Genomic DNA, 18,296 nt, shown 5'->3' on the forward strand with positions numbered 1-18,296 from the left:
CACTGTCACCGAGCTGTGGGCATGGCCACCACAGCAGAGCTGTGAGCATTGTGGATAGCCAGTGCCGCTGTGCTGTGGCCACTGTCACTATGCTATGGCCATGTCACTGTGCCATGGCTGGGGACACCACAGAACAGCCAGGACACTTTGCCACTGCAAGGGTCACTGTGCTGTTCCAAGAATGACCGTCCTGTGGTCACCGTGCTGCTTCTGGGGATAGCGTGTCATGGGCAGGGCTGGGGTGTCCTTGCACGGGTCACTATCCCATGGCCAGTGTCACCAGGCAGTGGCAAAGGCTCCCTGTGAGCAGCTGGGCTGTTGGCAGGAGGGCGATGCCATGGCCAGGAGCACAGGGAGGTCACCACGCTGCTCAGCTCACCTCAGCTGTAGGCACTGACCCTAAAATAAACACCCCTTCTGTGCCCAGCCCCCCAGAAAGGTGGCTGTCACCCTTTGGGGACCCTCAGAGGCCCTGCAGCCAGGAGGGCTCTCAGACCTGGCACTCACCAGGGCCAGTGGCCGAGAGCAGAGGACGAGGTTTGACTGGTTTTGCTTTTTGCTGTTGCACATTCTCAGCTGGTGCGAGAAAAGGGAAGTGAAATGGATGGGGCTGACCTCTCGCTATCCTCAGGCACGGAAGGAGCCACCCAGAGCTGCCCGGCGACGGGAGGAGGCCAAGCCCCATCCTGCTCCCTCCCCATGGACAGCAGCAAGGAGGAAAAGGAAGAAGCTTGGAGGGAAACCCTCGATTAGTGCGGAGGGAGTTCCCCCCGCGGCTCCAGGACCGTGTCCCGAGCTGGTTTTGAGCACGGCGATGCTGATCCCGGTTCCATAGATACCGATGCCATGACAACCCTGACATCATCCCTGCTCCGGACGGGAGCTGCCGGGAAAGGCGCAGCCAGGAGGAGCCCGCCCGCCCTGCTGGCGCGGGGCTGTGGGGCTGGGGGCTTCTCCCGGCTGCCCTGCCCCCTGCAGCCCCCTTCCCCCGGCAGGGACCGCGTCACTGCCGCGGCACACGGGGTACCTGTGGGGCAGGTGTGTCACAGCCCTCGCACACAGCATGCAGCCCCAGAGCCAAGGATTCCCGGCTGTGGATCCTGTCTCCAGCTCCTTTCGGCCTTTTGCTGCTTTGTCAGTCTGTTCTTTCTGGCAGGTTGGAACCAGGATTTAACTGTTGAAGCTCATAATGATGCCACGCAGTTTTTCTCAATTACAGGTGAGTCATCATCTCTCCAGGTCTATTTCTGACTCCCAGCAGGAAAAGCAGAATTCAGCCCTTCATTCCTCAATGTCACCAGCTCAGGAACCAGCACATTTTTCTAGGCAAAACCGAAATGGCCATGAAGAAAATGACAGGTTGGCCCCTCCTGCTTTCTGCTGGCGGGATGGCTTGTGGAGCTGGCCAGGGATGGGATCCCAGTGCCAAGAGCATCGCTGCCAGCTCATCCCTGAATTGCAGGTCAGGAACAAAGACCAAATTACCTTGAAGGGATTACCCGAGGTGGGATTTTCAACCAGCTTCAGCAGTTTAGAAGCAGCTGTTTCAGCATCCTCAAAATTCCGTTTCATGCTTTGGGCACAAACCGTCCCAAACCCATCAGGCCAGAGCTCATGGGATGGCACAGGCTGCCCTGCTCCTCCAGGGTGGCTGTGCAAGGGAGGCAGCGTGTCCCAGGGATGCTGCACAGGGAATCAGCTGGACCTCTGGGCTCTGCTCCTGGTTTTCTCATTATGCTGGGGAAACCTCTTCTTTCTCTCTCTGTCTAATGTGTCTTGCCCAGTTCATCTCTCCCAGCTGGAATTTCTGGACAATGCAATGCACAAGGGAACAGAACACTGCCTGAATCTTTGAGGTGTTACCCTAGAACAAATCATGACCATTTCCAGACAGGTAGGGCTTTATACCCTTCCAGGCATGACCGTGGTGCACTGAAATCTCTGCTCCCAAATTTGTCCTTTCTTTGGGGTTCATCCCCCCAAACACTCTGTGCAGTGTTTATACAACCATTGCCCACATCATGGGGCGCCAGTTTTCTCCCCCTGCTCCAGCTCAGATAGAGCACAGGAGGTATCTCCAGCCCACATACAAACTGTCTTTCTGTCTCACTTCCTATTGTTGCAGATCAGCAGATACACAGAGCCAGCCAATAATGGGGAAGGATATTGCACCTTCCACATTTTCCCCATCAAATGGAGAACAGCAGCATTTGGAAATGGCGCTTCTCAGAGCGTTTGTTCAGTTTGAACAAGTTTTGTCTCTATTTACCATTCCCACTGGATTTCAGGGACAGGGAACAAGGACAGGAAGCAAACAGAGCAGCACGCAGACAGCTGCCCAAGAGCTGCCCATGTCTTTATTTTATATGAGTTTAATTAAAGGTAATGGAAAACCTGTATTTGCTTTCTGCTTCTTCTGGTCAAGCCAACTTCTTACCTTTGTCTCTATGACAAAAAAACCCATCAGGTTTTCTCAGGGCTAAGTATGTGGACATGACAACCTGGAGGAGACAAGCTGTGGGGCTTTCTCCTTCAAAACCTGTTCCAGTCAGCCTGAGCTACTCAGCCAAGGGCTGAGTACCCCTTAATGTACTGGGAGGGGCTCCAAGGTCTCCTGAGAGCCTTCTCTTCTCCAGGCTGGACACCCCCAGCCCTCCCAGCCTGGCTCCAGAGCAGAGGGGCTCCAGCCCTGCGAGCAGTGACCTCAACAGATCCACATTTTCCTTGTGTGTGGGGCCCCAGAGCTGGCCTGAGTGCTCCAGGAGGGAAAAGCAAGGTGAAACCATCTTTTTCTGGGAGCAGCTGCCCCAGTGTGTGTTTGGAGTGAAGCAATCCCAGCATGCAGGACACAGCCTGGCTGCAGAACCTGGACAAGGCAGCTGGGCAGGCTCTGGACACGGATTGCAGCCACCGAGTTCAGCAGCTCCCCGCGGTCTGAGCCAGCCCTGGCACGGGCGTGGGTGGGAAAACAGCTTGTCCTTCACATTCCCCGGGCAGCAGGCTTGAAGCAGCACTTTGAGAGACGTTTCGTGGCTGCTCTGAAATGCTTTGTTTGCCTGCCCTTCCTTAGAGCTTGGCTGATGCTGCTTTCGGCCATCAAATGAGAAAATGAAAATGAGAGTTGATGGGAATATTGAGAAGAGCTTAGAAGCCATAGGGCCCAGGGGCAGGGAGAGTGGGATTCCTGATGAGCAGTACCTTAGCCCACTGTCACTAGAAAGCTCTTCATACTTTCCACACTAAGAGATCCAAAAACATCTGGAAGATCATTTATTAGCTGGTTACTCATCTGCTTGTGAAACCTTTCTCAGGTGGGATTCAGCACTTACTGTATGTGGATAAACCCAGGATAAGTGTGCCAGAAAAAACTGTGGAAAACTTTGCTGACTGAACTCACTGAGGGAAGACTGGGGTAACAGAGCTCAGTGAGCTGAGGTAGCACTGGTTTTGAACAGGGGAGCTATCTCACTGCTATCTCAGTGCTTGAGTAAAACCCAAACTGAACCCAACCCCAAAGGGTTTCAAAACTCCTCTCAGCCATGCAGCTGTGGCCTCAACAGCTCCGGAGGGAACTCAGACTCTGCTCCTCCAAATACCTCACAGCATGAAAATTTTGGGGCTTCTGGCAAACCAGATTCTAATCTGATTCAGCCACTACTGCCCACCTTAGGGGGAGCTTGAAAAAAGGGAACAACAAGGTCTTTGCTGTTCCAAACTGGCCTCCCTAGGAGCACACTGTACTGGGACGTGCCAGCCAGCAGCTGACACTGATGCCTGTCACCTGCAGCTGTGGCACAGGTGAGCAGAGCTGACAGGTACAAGGACATGGGGCAGCTCAAAGCCGTACTGGACGTGAAAAGCATCCGCAGCTACATCAAGCTTTGCTGCAAAAATACACTGAAAATAAGAAGAGCTTTGTTTCTTAACTGAACACAACCCCAACAGGTCCTCAGATTCACAAGCAGGATGCAACCTGATGGAAAACAGATTTGTGAGGTGGATGGAGATGAGGGGTTTTATAAGTGTGAACGCTCTCAGGCCCAGGGTTGTGCAGCACAAACACATTAAAACACCCTCCGTGAAAGAGATTTTCACCTAAACAGGAAAGGCAGGCAAAGGCTGCCCTAATAGCTATTTTTACCCCCCTTATGCAGAAGTGAAAGTGGGGCTGCAGAAGATGAAGTGACTTACCTGGTGTCTAGCAAGAAGCTTATGACTAAAAAGAACTGAATTTTGATCTCTAGAGCCTCCAGCCACGTGCTGCTCTGGCCACAAAGGCATTGTCTTTTATACCTTGTATATCTTTCACGCCATCTAAGCAGCAGAACATGAGGCACAGACACAGAATCCACTTTTATTTTATTTCTTTATGCACACCTGGATAGAAAAAGCAGGGAAATCCCAGCTTTGTCTGACCATACCCAGAACTGGTAATGTCTCTATCCAGGGCAAGTCTCCTCCAGCAGTGGGACTTGAGCTTAGAACTAAAGCTTGATGTTCTGGGAAACATGGAAGGTTTTAGGGGCTGCATGAAATGCCTGGTGGAACAGACATTAAATTAACTGGAAACAGTGTTTCATTCTGCTTCCAAGCGCAGATTTTAGCTGCAGGCAGAGGAGTAACACATCCCTCATTTTGGTAATTACACAAGAGGCTTGCACACTTGAAAAGTAACTGAAGGCACAAAAATCTCCTTCCAAAGTCACAGGAAAGGGACGAGGATGAGGTAAAACATTTGGTATCTGGAGCAGTCTTGTTCCAGAGATGGGTAAGAGGTGGAAAAGTCAAGGAAATGCAAGGAAGTGCAAGGAAATACATGGCAATACAAGGAAATACATGGTAATACAAGGAAATACATGGTAATACAAGGAAATACAGGGCACTACATCCTCTGTTGCCCTCTACTGTTGGCTTGGTCAGATGTGGAGGGAATTTTCCCGGTAGCTATCCGTGAGAAGCACACTGCAGCCAGGAACAGAAGCCAAGGAGAATCACGGGATGTGCTGGATGGGAGGGAAAACTGGGACCAGGAGGGAAAACTACGACCAGGACGGGGCTCTGGATCTGGAGTGCTCGGGAGGAAAAGCATCAGCCTGCACTAGCACAGCACGTGGGAATGGAGGGCACCTTTCCATCGGAAGCAAGGGCAGAACTGGGCAGGTCCCCGTCAGCCCATGGCAGGTGCTGAGCCCAGAGAAATGCCAGCAGAACTTTCTGGGCTGGATCAGCCCCCCTCACCAGGACTGTCACATGCCAAGGGGAACACAGCTCGGCAAAGGCTGCTGTGGCTCATCAGGCTCGGGAGCTGGATGGTCCCTGTGGGTCCCTTCTGACTGAGGATATTCTGCAATTCTACCTGTGGAAATCTTAACAGCAGGTACAAATATTTAGAAAAGACAGAAAAATCAGCCCCATCTGGATTGTTTTGTTGTTTTTTTTTTTTTATATACATCAGCACAGAGAAGGGCACCAAACCCCATTTATCCTCAGCTAACAGCCTTTGTTCACAGTTTTGCAGAAGATGTCAACTACCATCACCCCTCAGCTCCCTGCACTGTGATTCACACCTGAAGTGAGGGTTGGCCAGCCTGGAACCAGGGTCTGCTGTTCATCAACACTTCCCTGAGGGACTGACCCCGAGCAGTGCCCCAGCTGGTCCCAAGGCTGACCCTCGCCCCCTTGGATTACAATTTAACCGATTTGTCTCTGCGCCATTACCTGTGGTTTGCTTTCCATGTTTTATTACTTTTCCCATTACCCTACAAAATGAAGAGTTGACTTTACATCACCTTGTTGGCTGTGCTTAATCCTGACTTCAAATAATACTGGACGGCTCCTCTCCATCCTTCAGACAAAAACCCTGAGCAGCCATTCCAGGAATGGAATAAAACCCCAACAAAATCGGAGCTTAGAGGGAGAGGAAAGAAAATCCTAAAAAAATCCAAAGCCTTCCCTCTCCAAGCCTGTAAAACTCCAACAGGAAGAATCTCCCACACTGCCTGGAACAGACTGAAGCAGAAGACACGAGAAAACAAAGCAGCTCTTGGGAATCCTTCTGTAAACAGGAGCCTGTGTTCACCCAACGCACTGCAAAGGAACAGCTAATCCCTGGAAAAATGTCAAAGGCACAGTGCTGCCTCTGCCAGCATCTGCAAGCCTGCCTGCCATCCATGGAACAGATGATTTCCCCAGGGCTCCCTGCTCTTTGCTTTTGGGGAGGGAATAAAAATTTTAAGAAGGAAAGAAGGAAAAAAGTGAAGCACGGTTTGAATGTAAACCAGCCCATGAAAACAGGAATTTGGGAAGCTGCGAGGTTGGTCAGGTTCCTGTCACACAGCAGCAGCTCTTGAGCAAGGTCCCACAAGCTCCTTGGGCAGCACCTGCTCCTGGCTCTGCTCTTCCTCACGAGCTGCTCCTCGTATGGAGAGGAAGCATCTTCCCCATCCCAGGAAATGGGATTGCAAACCTTGCCCTTCAGTGATGCCACCCTGCTCCAAACCAGCGAGGGCTGAGCTACTCCCAACTCTAACACTGCCCCTCACGCTGCCAGCAAGTCAAAAAAATCACTGGGATCCCATAAAATTCCCACTGTTCCTCATATAAAAGCAAATTCTGACCTGACAGGACCTGCTGTAAAAATTCCTGCATTGTTGTAGGGCCAACAGAGAACTGCATCAATTCAACAGCACAAGAGGAAAGGACCAGGAGCAGCCCCACCTTGTCTGATCAATCCACACAGAATCACATTATTTACCTGAGCCACCAAACTATAATATACACATGTATAACTATATTTATATATATATATATATCTTGTTTTGTATATATAACAGTAGTATCTTGGCATGCAGAGGTTAGACCCACCAGCACAGCACGACCCCTTTTCCTAAGATCCCATGCAGTAGGAGTGAGCCAGGAGCCAGGAGTGAACTCAGTTGCTTTATTATTTTTACATCAACAGGAAATATAACTTGAATACAGAGATTTTTAAAACTAGATTTAATCAAGTGCAATTAGTAGAGAATTCACAATTTTCTGTACATGAGTATGAGGACTTCCAATGGAAATTCCTTACCCAAGACTAAAACTTGTGGTAGAAACGAGCAGCAGAACAAATCCCCCCAGTCCTCACATGGTCAAGCCCACAGAGGTGAGGATATGCCTGAGAAACAACTACATCAGAGCTCTTCTGCCAAGCCAAAAACATGAGAGAACAAAGTGCAAGCAGAGATTTTATCAAATGGCCACCTGGTAAAGACAGAAACTGCCCTAGAAGCATCCTGGCCACAGCTGGTGGCCTCATTTTTAGGCAGGATGTGCTAAAGACAGACTCAGCTTGAAGGCTGTTCCCAAGCCCTGGCAGGACAGGACAGGCTTTTCCTCCTGCACTGCACACCCACCTCCCCAAAGCCCACAAAGTGACCAGAATGTGTTGGATACACCCTCACCTCCCCCTCTGCACTCAGGGAGGGGACAGGTGTGCTGGGAGGCTCCCGTGTCCCTGCTGGTCCCTGAGCCTGGCCAGCACATCCCAGGACTGGCACAGGGCAGTGCAACTCCCCAGCCTGCTCCCCCGGCAGATGAAGGTGACAAGGGACAGGACAGATGTTTCACCAACCTGCTGTGTTACACTGAAACAAATGAGGGAGAAATCTCATCATCGGCTCCGTGGGCGAGGATATTGTCACACAGAACAGTGGAGGGCAGATTGGAATGGAAGAACACAAAATTCCTGTTTTAGCACAACCAAACCCACAGGGAGATGCCTGCCCACAGCCCCAGCTGCTAAAAGTGTCCTGACAGAACTGAGTCAGCTGGGTCCAACCTGCAAACAGGGAGGGCTGCAGCCCTCTTCTTGGTCCTCTCCCCTCTAGTGGATCCCAATGGGCTTTGTTTTGGGGGCTGAGTTTATTATCAAAGACAAAACCCAAGAGCTGGGGTTTATTTGGTTTAAGAACCTCAGCATGCCAATAGGGAAATTTTCTGAGCACTTCTAATAGCCTGAGTGACACCTTCAATCACACTCTTCATGCAGTACCTCGTTATCAGTTCATTTGGGTTTGTGTTTAGAAATGTTACGACATAAAAAGTTTAGAAATCATTAGTCCATAAAAGTCTCACATTCATTTAACAGACCTGACTTGAAAGGACTTGACCGTGCCACAAAACACTAAAATGTGTTTCCAAAGGTGTTCCTGGTTCTCTAACCACTCTAACCTCACACAGTGGTGTGAGGACCAAAGGCTCAGATAAGAGGTGCCTCTGCTCTAATTACAGCAGCACCATTAACCTTTCCAGTCAAAACCTGCCAAAAAAACCCAAGGGTAAATTCACAGGTGTGCTGTAGGGCACAACATAAGGAAGCTCAATAAAACAGGGAAGAAAACCTCAGCAGGAAGCAGAGAAGGAAAAAAAAACCTGTTGCTGTCAGGGTTTATGCAAACCTCTCCCAGCCAGGAGTGCAGGAAGGGATGAGATCACCACCTACGTGAAGAACTTGAAATGATTTTGACTCTGTTTCGTCCTCTGACATGTTATGTTGAAATAAAAAACCAAACTGAGAAATCTGGGCTCCATATTTTAGTGTTTAAATTAAATGTACCTGCCCTCAGGACTTTTACCAAAGGAACTGGACACAAGAGTAACAACAAATGTGGAAATGCTGGAAAGAGAAATACAGGGGTACAGACTTGGCACAAAACCCAGCATGAGTCTTCTCTTTCAGAACAACAGAAATGAAAGTGACAATTAATCAGATGCATTTTCTAAAACATCAGGCAATGCCTGTGGACAACACCAGCGTTCAAGGGAAAATTAATTCTAGCCACAGAAATAAGCAAATGCCCCCAAAATCAGGAAATGTCATCATGAAATGAGTTTGTCAGCGACCCAGTGCCAGAGGTTTCTGGCAGCCTCAACCCCTCAGGTACCATGACTTATCAAAATATCATCGGGCTAGGATTTTCAATTCTCCTTTTGGCATTGGTTCAGCTCTGAATCAGTCCCACACAAACAGAGTTATTGACCCCCACTGTCCCTGCAGCAACTCCACAGGGACTGCACTGCTCTGCTGGATTCCCAGAGCAGTCCCTGCAGGTTAGTCACAGCTGCCATCCTTCCAGCCATCCTTCCAGCGCTCATCCACACGGGAGCAGTCGAATTCCGACTTGCCCAGCTTCCTGTTCACTTCGTTGTGGAGCAGACACAGCCACCGGGAGAAGTTTTTCCTGGTGCTCGTGTCGGGTTGGTTCGTCCGTAATCTGCAAACAGGGAATGGGAAACAAATGACGGGAAACTTCTGAGAAAGAAGCTGAGAGCAGCAGAAAACCTTATCACAGAATCCCAGAACGGTTTGGGTCGGAATGGACTTTAAAGGTCATCTCATCCCAAGCCCCTGCCATGAGCAGGGACACCTTCTACCAAATCAAACATCTCAGCCCATTTCAGTCCTTGCCTCCACTACTCAGACTGCCAATACAGGGCATTTTAGAGCGCAGAAGAACACTTGTCTCCTGAAAACCAAATTATTCCAAGTCCCAATCTAATTACAGAACTGTCCACAAGCCCATTCTGAACCAGAAAACTCCAAAATCACCTCAGGGAGGCTTTGGAGGCAGCACAGAACCCAACAGCATGAGAACAGGGGTTTGTTTTTTGAGTAAGTCCATCTGTGATTGATGCAATAATGGAAAGAACCAGTTCAGGTAGCTACAAACCCCAAGTGCAGGAAGAGCTACTGATATGCAAACTAGCTGCTGCAGCCCAGCACTTCTGGCAAGCCCCTCCAGCACAAAGAGCTGCTGAGGCTACTCACCTTTGTCTCAGATCTTCAAAAAACCCACTGAGGAAACTCACCTTTCCCTCAGATAACCTGCTGAGGCCACTCACCTGTCCTTCAGAGCCTCAAAAAACCCACAGAGGAAACTCACCTTTCCCCAGATCCTGAAAAAACCCTCTGAGGGTTTTCCCACTCACCTCTCCCTCAGGTCCTCTGCACAGTGCTTGCAGGGGTAGAACTTGGAGAAGAGGTTGATGAAGTCCTTCATCTCCTTCTGCTGTGTCTTGGAGGGCCGGTCAGGGTAGTAGGCAGCCATGGTGTGCAGGAAGGCCCAGGTGCTGCGGCCCAGCTGCTCGCTGTCCAGGGGACACTCCCGGCGGGCCTCCTTCTCCTCCTGCACAGGGACAGAGGGGTGTGAGGGGACACCGGGGTGGGTGGGGAAACAGCCCTGTTGCGCTGGGTGGGAAGGTGAGATGCGGGAACGAGTCCTTCACATCCTTTCTGAGGACATGGCAGAGCCCCCTCACACCTCCTGAGGGAACATGGCAGAGCCCCCTCACACCTCCTGAGGGAACATGGCAGAGCCTCCCTCACACCTCCTGAGGGAACATGGCAGAGCCCCCTCACACCTCCTGAGGGAACATGGCAGAGCCCCCTCACACCTCCTGAGGGAACATGGCAAAGCCTCCCTCACACCTTCTGTGGGGACAAGGCAAAGACCCTTTCATACCATCAGGGGCATAGCAGAGCTCCCCTCACGCCCTGTGTAGGTCAAGGCAAGGACCCTTTCACACCCTCACGGATGATGGCAGAGCCCCCCTCACACCTTCTGCGGGAGCAATGGCAGAGCCCCCTCACCCCCAGGGAGAAGATGGGGACTCCCTTCCCATTCCCACCGAAGGGAACCCTGTCCCCGGCTCCTTCACACCCCGAAGGGAACACGCAGCCTCGTCCCACTTGCGGGGGCAGGATGGAGGACGGAGGGAGCGCTGCAAGAAGTGGGGATCCCTAGAGGTTCCGGGGAGGGCCCCTGCCGCTCCTCACCGCTATCACCGGGGCCACCTGCTTCTTCTGGTCGCGGAACCAGCTCTTGAAATCCGTGCAGGCTCGGCATGCCTTCTTGGGTGCCTCTTCCGCCGCACCTTGCGCGACGGTGAAGGAGAAGGAGCCGCTGTCGGTGCCCGAGAAGGGTGCGTACCCCCGACCCGCACGGCCCTCGCTGGGCGCCGCCATGTTGGCGCCGCGGTGCAGGATGGGCCGGGGCGGCGCCATTCCCGCCCGGGCGGCGTGAGGGGGCTGGGACCCGGCGCGCACCTGAGTGCCATTTCTGGTGTGTTTCTACCAAAAAACTGCAGCAAACTCTGTGTTTAAACATCGTGCGTGAGGAGAACGTGACGCTCCCGTCTGTGCATCCTCGATTTTCACTTCACATCGTCCTTGGAGTGCGATGGAGCTGTGCTCACCCACACAGCGGGTGAAGAAAGTCTCCCTCTGCTTCCCCTCTATGTGAGGGGCTCGGCCATGATCCCCCCGAGGGTGTCAGGGGGCTCGGCCATGTCCCTTCAGTGGGTGTCAAAGAGCACTTCCACTCATATGACCATGCCAAAAGATCACAAAAGTACATATAAATATGTGTTTCTATGGGGTCTGGAGCATCTCTGTGATGGGCAGAGACTGTGGGAGCTGGGCCTGGTCAGTGTGGAGAAGGGAAGGCTGAGAGGGGATCCCATCAATCCATACAAATCCCTCCCAGGGGTGTCAGAGGATTGTGCCAGACTCTCTTCAGTGACAGGATGAGGAGCAGTGCCCAGAAAATAAAACACAACAAGTTCCCCCTAACAGGAGGAAGAGCCCCTTTCCATGGCAGAGGAAAGAGCAGAGCCCTGACACGGCAGAGCCCTGGAACAGCGGCCCAGGGAGGGTGTGGAGCCTCCCTCAGGAGACATCCCAAAGCCACCCGGACACGTTCCTGTGTCACCTGTCCAGGTGACCCTGCCTGGCCAGGGGCTGCACTGGATGATCTCTTCCAAGCTCCACTATTCTGGGATTCCGGGATGTGTAGATACTGTGTGGCAGAGCCCATGGCACACAGCAGCTCTCCTTCCTTCGTGCCAGCGGTGCTGACAGGCACCTCAGCGTTATCTCCAGCAGACTCATACAATCAGCAGGGTGATTTTATGGACGAACAAGTGGATAACTCCATTCAACTCATGCTCCTTTATAGCAACACACCCATATGAAGTTCTCCATGTTTTTAACACCTGTCACATGCTTGTAAATCCATACTGAGGGAGGATTTTCCTCTTTCTTGGAGTGTTGGCATGTGTCACACCAGGGCAGGCACTGCCTGGGAGTGGCTGGGCTCCTCAAGGTGATGGAGAGCCAGACCTGGTCTCAGGGCCTTGGTCTTGAGTGGACATTTTGCCTTTTTTCTTTTATTCCCAGAGAGACACAGTCTTGTGAGCACATGAGGGTGGTGACCTGGGCAACTGTCCAGCCTGGCATCAGACTTTGGAGCTTGCTCTTTCACCCCTGGAAATGTTAATTAGCTGTGGCCTTACAAAATTCTTAATAGAGGTCAGAGAGTGAAAACTTGGAGGGCAGCACAGACTCATCCTTCTTTTTGGCTTGATTCTGTCATGCTCTTAAAGGTTTGAGAGCCACAAGTCTCCTACCATGAACATTGTGAATTTTGTATCCACTTCAACTTTTCTCCTGTTCATCACCTGTAGGTCAAGTGAAAAATATGATTGTTTTGTTTAATGCAAACAAATGTATGTCCAGGATGGAGCTGGATCAAAATGTCACTTTATAAATAAATATATATATATGTGATTTATTTAACACAGTGTAGTGTAAAATGTGTATTAGAAAAAGCATAATTTTAGGGAAATACCTCAAATACTTGCCCTCAAAAGTACTTCAACACTTGGTGTGTTTCATGTGGAAATGGCTGAGCTGTTCCTGCTCTGTGGAGCACCGAGCTGATGGTCTGGATCTCCATCTTGGGGTCTCTATTTACCAGTGCTCCTTTATTTTTATTTATCTGCAATTTCTTGGGAATATTTATTTGCTGGTTTTTGTGAGGGAGGGAGAAAACACGTGAGTAACTGGTAGGAGCTGCTGGAATGGCTTTGTTTAAAGTTGTAGACAACCATAAAGATAAATTGCACACGCAAAGGAAAGATCAAGTAGGGACAGCAACATTTTAATGTCTGTTTTCCTTGCCCACCAATAAATGTTTTAACTGATGCTCATGACCTCGTTAATTTTTGTAAAGTCAGGAAAAAAGAGAATGAAATATTGAGGGAATTTCCTCTAGAGATTTATTGTTTGGTCTTCAAGCAATTAAACAGGTGCAGAGATGTTTCCAAGTCACAGCAATCTCCTGGTATGGCCGTTAGCAGACTTTGCTTCCTTGATTGTGATTTAATTTACGGATTCAGTTAAAACATCAGCATTTTTATTGAAAATGAAAAGCCTTGAAGGAAGCTGTTGGTTACAGAGATTTGTGCTCCAAGTTGCTCCCTTGGCCCATTCCCTGCTCAGCTCTAGGAGCAGAGCTGGCTCTTTAGGAAAAGGTCCTCCCAATATTCTCCACTTGCCTTCAGGTCCAGCATCAGCTTAGATTTCAAAATGTAAAAAATGGAGAAATGCTCCAATTCAAGTGAGGGCAAGGAAATTCACTTTACTGTCTCTAATTGAATCCAAGTGCAGAGCCAAATTGTTTCCATCCAAAGGAAGGAATGTGGTGCAGAGGCGAGGAAGGATGAGGGAGCATTCCTTCCTGCTCCCCTTTGGACAGCCCTAACCCACCCAACTCTCTGCTCCCAGCACTGATTTAGGAGCTGGAGTGGGCTAGAGCCTGGTACCAAACAAACTCCTCACACAAATTCGATTTTGGGGAGGAATCCTTCCCTGTGAGGGTGGGGAGGCCCTGGCACAGGGTGCCCAGAGAAGCTGTGGCTGTCCCTGGATTCCCTGGCAGTGCCCAAGGCCTGCTTGGACAGGGCTTGGAGCAGCCTGGATTGTATTCCTGCAATACAGCAGGAAGCTGTCTAATATTTACATGTAAGAATATGAGCCAAAAGTCTGACCAGTGATAAACCAGCACCAGGAATTAGTCACAGACTTGTTTGAGAAATAACAGCCAACTAGGAAATAGCAACAACAACAAGAAAAACATTTTTTTCCAGATAAGTGAATCATATTGATCCTCTCTGCCTGCATATAAGAACTTTATCACCTGCAAAATTTCCCAAAAGTATGCCTTTATCCCCCAGACATCAGGAAGAAGCCTGCAGCCCCCCTGCTAGGGAATGGGTGAGATGTTTCAGTTCAGATCCATCCAGAACTGTGGAAATGTGTTCAGAACAGTCTGAAATGTAGGACAGTGCAAGGCACTGCCTTGCTCAAACCTGGGCACCTACACCCGACACTGAGTTTGTTCTTTTAAAGTTGGTGCCATTTTTATGTGTGGATCCTCTTGCTGATTAAAATGAGAATCCATTAGTAATGGTGATGACAGGGGCAGGGAGAAAACCAAATTATTTCTGCAGGTTGGTTTAGGTGGTCCTGGTTGTGTCGTGCTCTAATCTGTCTCCTCCTTCCCAGACCCATTCTGAGCTTCCCTGGAATCAGTTCATCCATTCTGAGGATAAACACAGCAAAACTGGGGGTTCCTTTTGTACTCTTGAAAAACAAAGTCTTCAGTGAGCAGCTCCTGTTCCTCTTGTCTTTGCAAAAGAAGAGTGGCCCCTGATTTGGGATTATTCCTTTTTTTCAGAAGGAGGTCAAAGGAATTCAACAGGAAGCCTCCTTCAGTGGAAGAGGTTTTCCTCAGGTAACAGCTGCTATGTTTGGACTCACTAAGAATCAAACATAAACGAAAGAACAATTCCTCCCACATTGCTCTTCTCCCACCAGGCTTTTGAGTGAAGATTGGATCTGGTTTTTCCTGGTGTCTGAAGGGGACAAGGAACACAAATTGCTGTCTTTGCTCTGAAATATGGGTGGACTTTCAGCCAGAGCTCCTGGTGCTGGTGGAATCCCCAGGAGAGATAAGGCTTTGCATACCCTGCTCCTCGATGGCCGTGGGGAATGAGGAAAGGGAAAGAGTGGGAGGAGCATCTCTGACTAATCTGGAAGGAACACAACGGTCTTGTCTCCGATCAATTTACTATATTTAGCATGATGTAAGAACAGATTTTCCCCAAGTGAAAACAGTATTTCTCCATGTTCACTGGTGCTTGCTGCGCTTGCTGTTGGCTGTACTGGTGTTGCTGGGATTTTCTCCCACCAGATTTTGGAATGTGTAGGGCAGGCTGAGCACTGCAGAGCCTCAAACTTCTTTGGAAACTCCACCCTGCTTTTCTTCTGCCTTGACATCTCATTCCTGGGTCACAGCACGTCCGCAAAGCTCTGGCCTTGCGCCATGCACTCATCAAACACCACTTTCTCCTGAGAAAATAGTTCAGGGAACCTCCTCTTCTTGAAGCAGCTTAAGTTACATTCTCACCCTTTCTGGAAGGTTCCTTCTTGAATCACGCTTTTGTATTTAGCATAACCTTAGGAAAACATGTCACTTTTATGAAAGAACTATGAAATTATTTCAACAGGTGCTTGGTAAACAAGAGCCCATCTGCTGTGCATGCCCCAGGCAGCAAGCAAAGCTCCTGAGACGGACAGAGCTCTCTCTGGGCTGGGCGGGGCCATCCCAAGGGCTTTGCAAAGAAAGTGAGGTTTGGGGGAGTTTGATGTGATGCTGTGATTTTGGATCCTGAAATAAAGCTGCCTGTGAGGAGTGAGTGACAAGAGGGATGTGCGCCTTGGGAAGTTCCTGTGATGGAGTGGGAAAGGGCTGAGCTGCTCCCTGGGCTCAAAGGGTTCCTGAATTGGGTCTGCCACAGAGAAATGCTTTAGTGCCTGCAGCAGCTGCTGGAATTAGGATAAAATTAAATACTTTCTTCTGGATTAGTTACTGCAAAATCTCTCATCCCAGCCTGTGTGAAAGTTCAACTGCTCCCTTTGTTCATGATGTGAAGGAGACTTTTGTCAACTCCAGTGTCTGGGTTTTCATTATTCTTTTTAAATAAAGGTCTGTTTCTCTATTTATTAAAAGTCTAAAACCTCTTTGTATTTTTAAAATCTGCTTTTAGCATCTGGGCTTTTCATTAAAGGTGCTGATAGGTCATGTGTCATCACAAGTGACCTTCAAGAACAGTAAAGGGCAGGTTTTGATCCTGAAGGTGAGCAAAGGAAAGATGAAGCTTTTCCACCAGCTTTGTTCCAGGCCCCCCTTGGCTGTGCCCACAGCTCCTTTCTGTATCTCTTCCCCGCAGCTGCAGTGTCCTGAGGGTGGTTTGAGGACTTTTCCTCTCTTTGCCTTTCCTGTGCCAGCCACAGAAAGAGAAATCCCTGATGCAGAGTCCCACACATCATCAGCCATGAGGGGCACAGGTCACTCAGCCACCCAAACACAACCTGTGTATGTGGGAAAGATGTTCAGAACACAGCTGCTCCTCTCCAAGCATTTGGGACAAGGCTGTTTCTTGTTGGACCTGGAAAATGGCTCAGGAGGAGCTGGAGAGGAGCTGCCTTTGGCTGCCCCCGAGCATCTATGCACTCAGATTCTGCTTCTACTGAAGTTACTCCTCATCCACACTGAAATGAATAGAAAAGAAAAGCAGAGCATCAGTGTTTATTTGTCATGGAAGGGAGGCTGATCTTGGAATGGAAATACTCAGTGGGACAGCCCTGTCTGTGGGCCTTCCTGCAGCCTCTGGGTGACCTCCTTCATCTTCCCAGCCATGGGCAATCTGGGGCAGGCAGCCTGGTGTGACTCCCTGTGACAGTGCCTTAGTCACCTGCTGTGACACAAACATGTTTCCGTCCCCAAAGGAGCAGTTTGTGGCAGGAGTGATGCTCCTTGAGCAGCAGAGCTGCACCTTGGTGGGGTGCAGGAGGCTCTCTTGGAGCATACTGCAAAATTATGGGAGTCATTAAGGAAAAATCTGTGTTTCCTGCATCTTGGCAAAGCTGGGCAGTACACTCCTGTATATTGCCTGTTAATTTATGATCTCTTTGGTACCTTGTAAAACAACTAAAGGAAAATTAACTACTGCCCTCAGAGCTGTGTAAATAAATATCAATGATGAAACAGCAGTGTCCAGTAATTCTTGCTGAGTATCGCTTTTTCTGAGCAGACCTCTCCTCCCCTACCATTAATTATTAACCATGAGAGGCACTGAGTTATGGCAGGATGACATGGAAACTGTAGAAGACACAAAGTAAACTTGATAATGCCAGAAAAACAATGTTTGTCTTGCTTTTTATAAGCAAGTTCAAATGCATCCAGCAGAGCAGTGGAGTTATGGCCTCTGCTGGTGGGGGACCCATCCTTGCCAACAGGAATGGCCCTGCCATGGCTGCGAGTTGTGGAGAACTTTGAGGAGCACTGTGCCCATCCAGGGCCATCTGGCCCAGCCTCCTTCCAGTTTCATAGGCAGTGTCACTGCAGATGTGATGTGGCTCCTGAGTCATTCTGGAGCTGTTTCATCACATCACACTGGACACCGCTGGGACACTGATACTGCTGTGACAGCTGCAGAGCTGGAGCTGAGCCCTCCAGGTGACTCCAGAGGTGTTGGTATCTCAGAGGAGTGGCAGGCTTTTCCCCTCTCTCCCTGCACCTCAGTTCTGTGTCACAGAGCCCTTCACTTCCACAAAACGTTTTCTCAATAACCAATTACTGAGTTTTGAGCAGTTTTGCTCATATTTGGTTTTATACAACACCGCTATCACCAGCAATCTCCCAGTCAGTCCAATCTTTTCCAGAAGATCAGCTCTCCAAGCTGCAGGGCTGGTCCTTCTGCCTCGGGTGACTTGTAAACCCCTGTGTAGCTTCACCTTCCTGTTGTAACATTCCATTAGATGTTTTCCACACCCCCTTTCTGCTTGAATTCCCTGAGAATGATGAAACACAGCAAAACCAAGGCTGTTTCCTACTCTTCTGGTTTTTGTGGCATCATCAGATCAAGGTGCTCTCTGACCCTCCCCAGCTGTCTCCTCATCCTGCAGCTCCTCCAAGGTTTTCCTTGTCTTTGGCTTTTCAGACAGGATAAACATGTTTAAACCTTTACGTTCTTGGAAATACATCGTGGTTTGTGTTTGCTCTGAGACGGGAAACCAAGCTGAGGTGCTTCACTGGGAGTCTTGGTCCCAGATATTTCCAAGAACCACTTAATAGAGCCACATGAGGGTGAGCTTGGCCCTGGCTCAGCTGCCAAGGAGAAGCCAAGGAGTGCAGGTTTGAGGACATGGAGTCAGCAAAGGGTTTTGGCACCTCAGAGACTGGAACTTTCTAAATAAGTCTGCTGGATGAAGTGATTTCCTCTCACTCCATAAAATCCTCACTCTTTGATCTGGGGAGATTTACCAGCACATGGTTTGGCTGCAGGATTTATAACAGGAATGGAGGGTCTGATTCCAGGGCTGTGGAGGGCAGGGAGCTGCTCCA

General features: G+C 49.7%; 1 protein-coding gene across 1 annotated transcript; it reads right to left on the bottom strand.

Moving 5' to 3' along the window:
- Nucleotides 1-8,690: 8,690 nt before the first annotated feature.
- Nucleotides 8,691-11,050, bottom strand: GFER (growth factor, augmenter of liver regeneration; the record flags this gene model as incomplete). The annotated part of the gene is made up of 3 exons (XM_084216183.1): nucleotides 8,691-9,260; nucleotides 9,976-10,172; nucleotides 10,823-11,050. The coding sequence occupies 3 exons, from the start codon at nucleotides 11,048-11,050 to the stop codon at nucleotides 9,098-9,100; spliced, it is 588 nt and encodes a 195-aa protein (XP_084072309.1). The 3' UTR covers nucleotides 8,691-9,097.
- Nucleotides 11,051-18,296: the final 7,246 nt, after the last annotated feature.

The sequence above is a fragment of the Fringilla coelebs genome, assembly GCF_963513975.1.
Source record: "Fringilla coelebs genome assembly, chromosome: 16".
Classification (NCBI taxonomy): domain Eukaryota; kingdom Metazoa; phylum Chordata; class Aves; order Passeriformes; family Fringillidae; genus Fringilla; species Fringilla coelebs.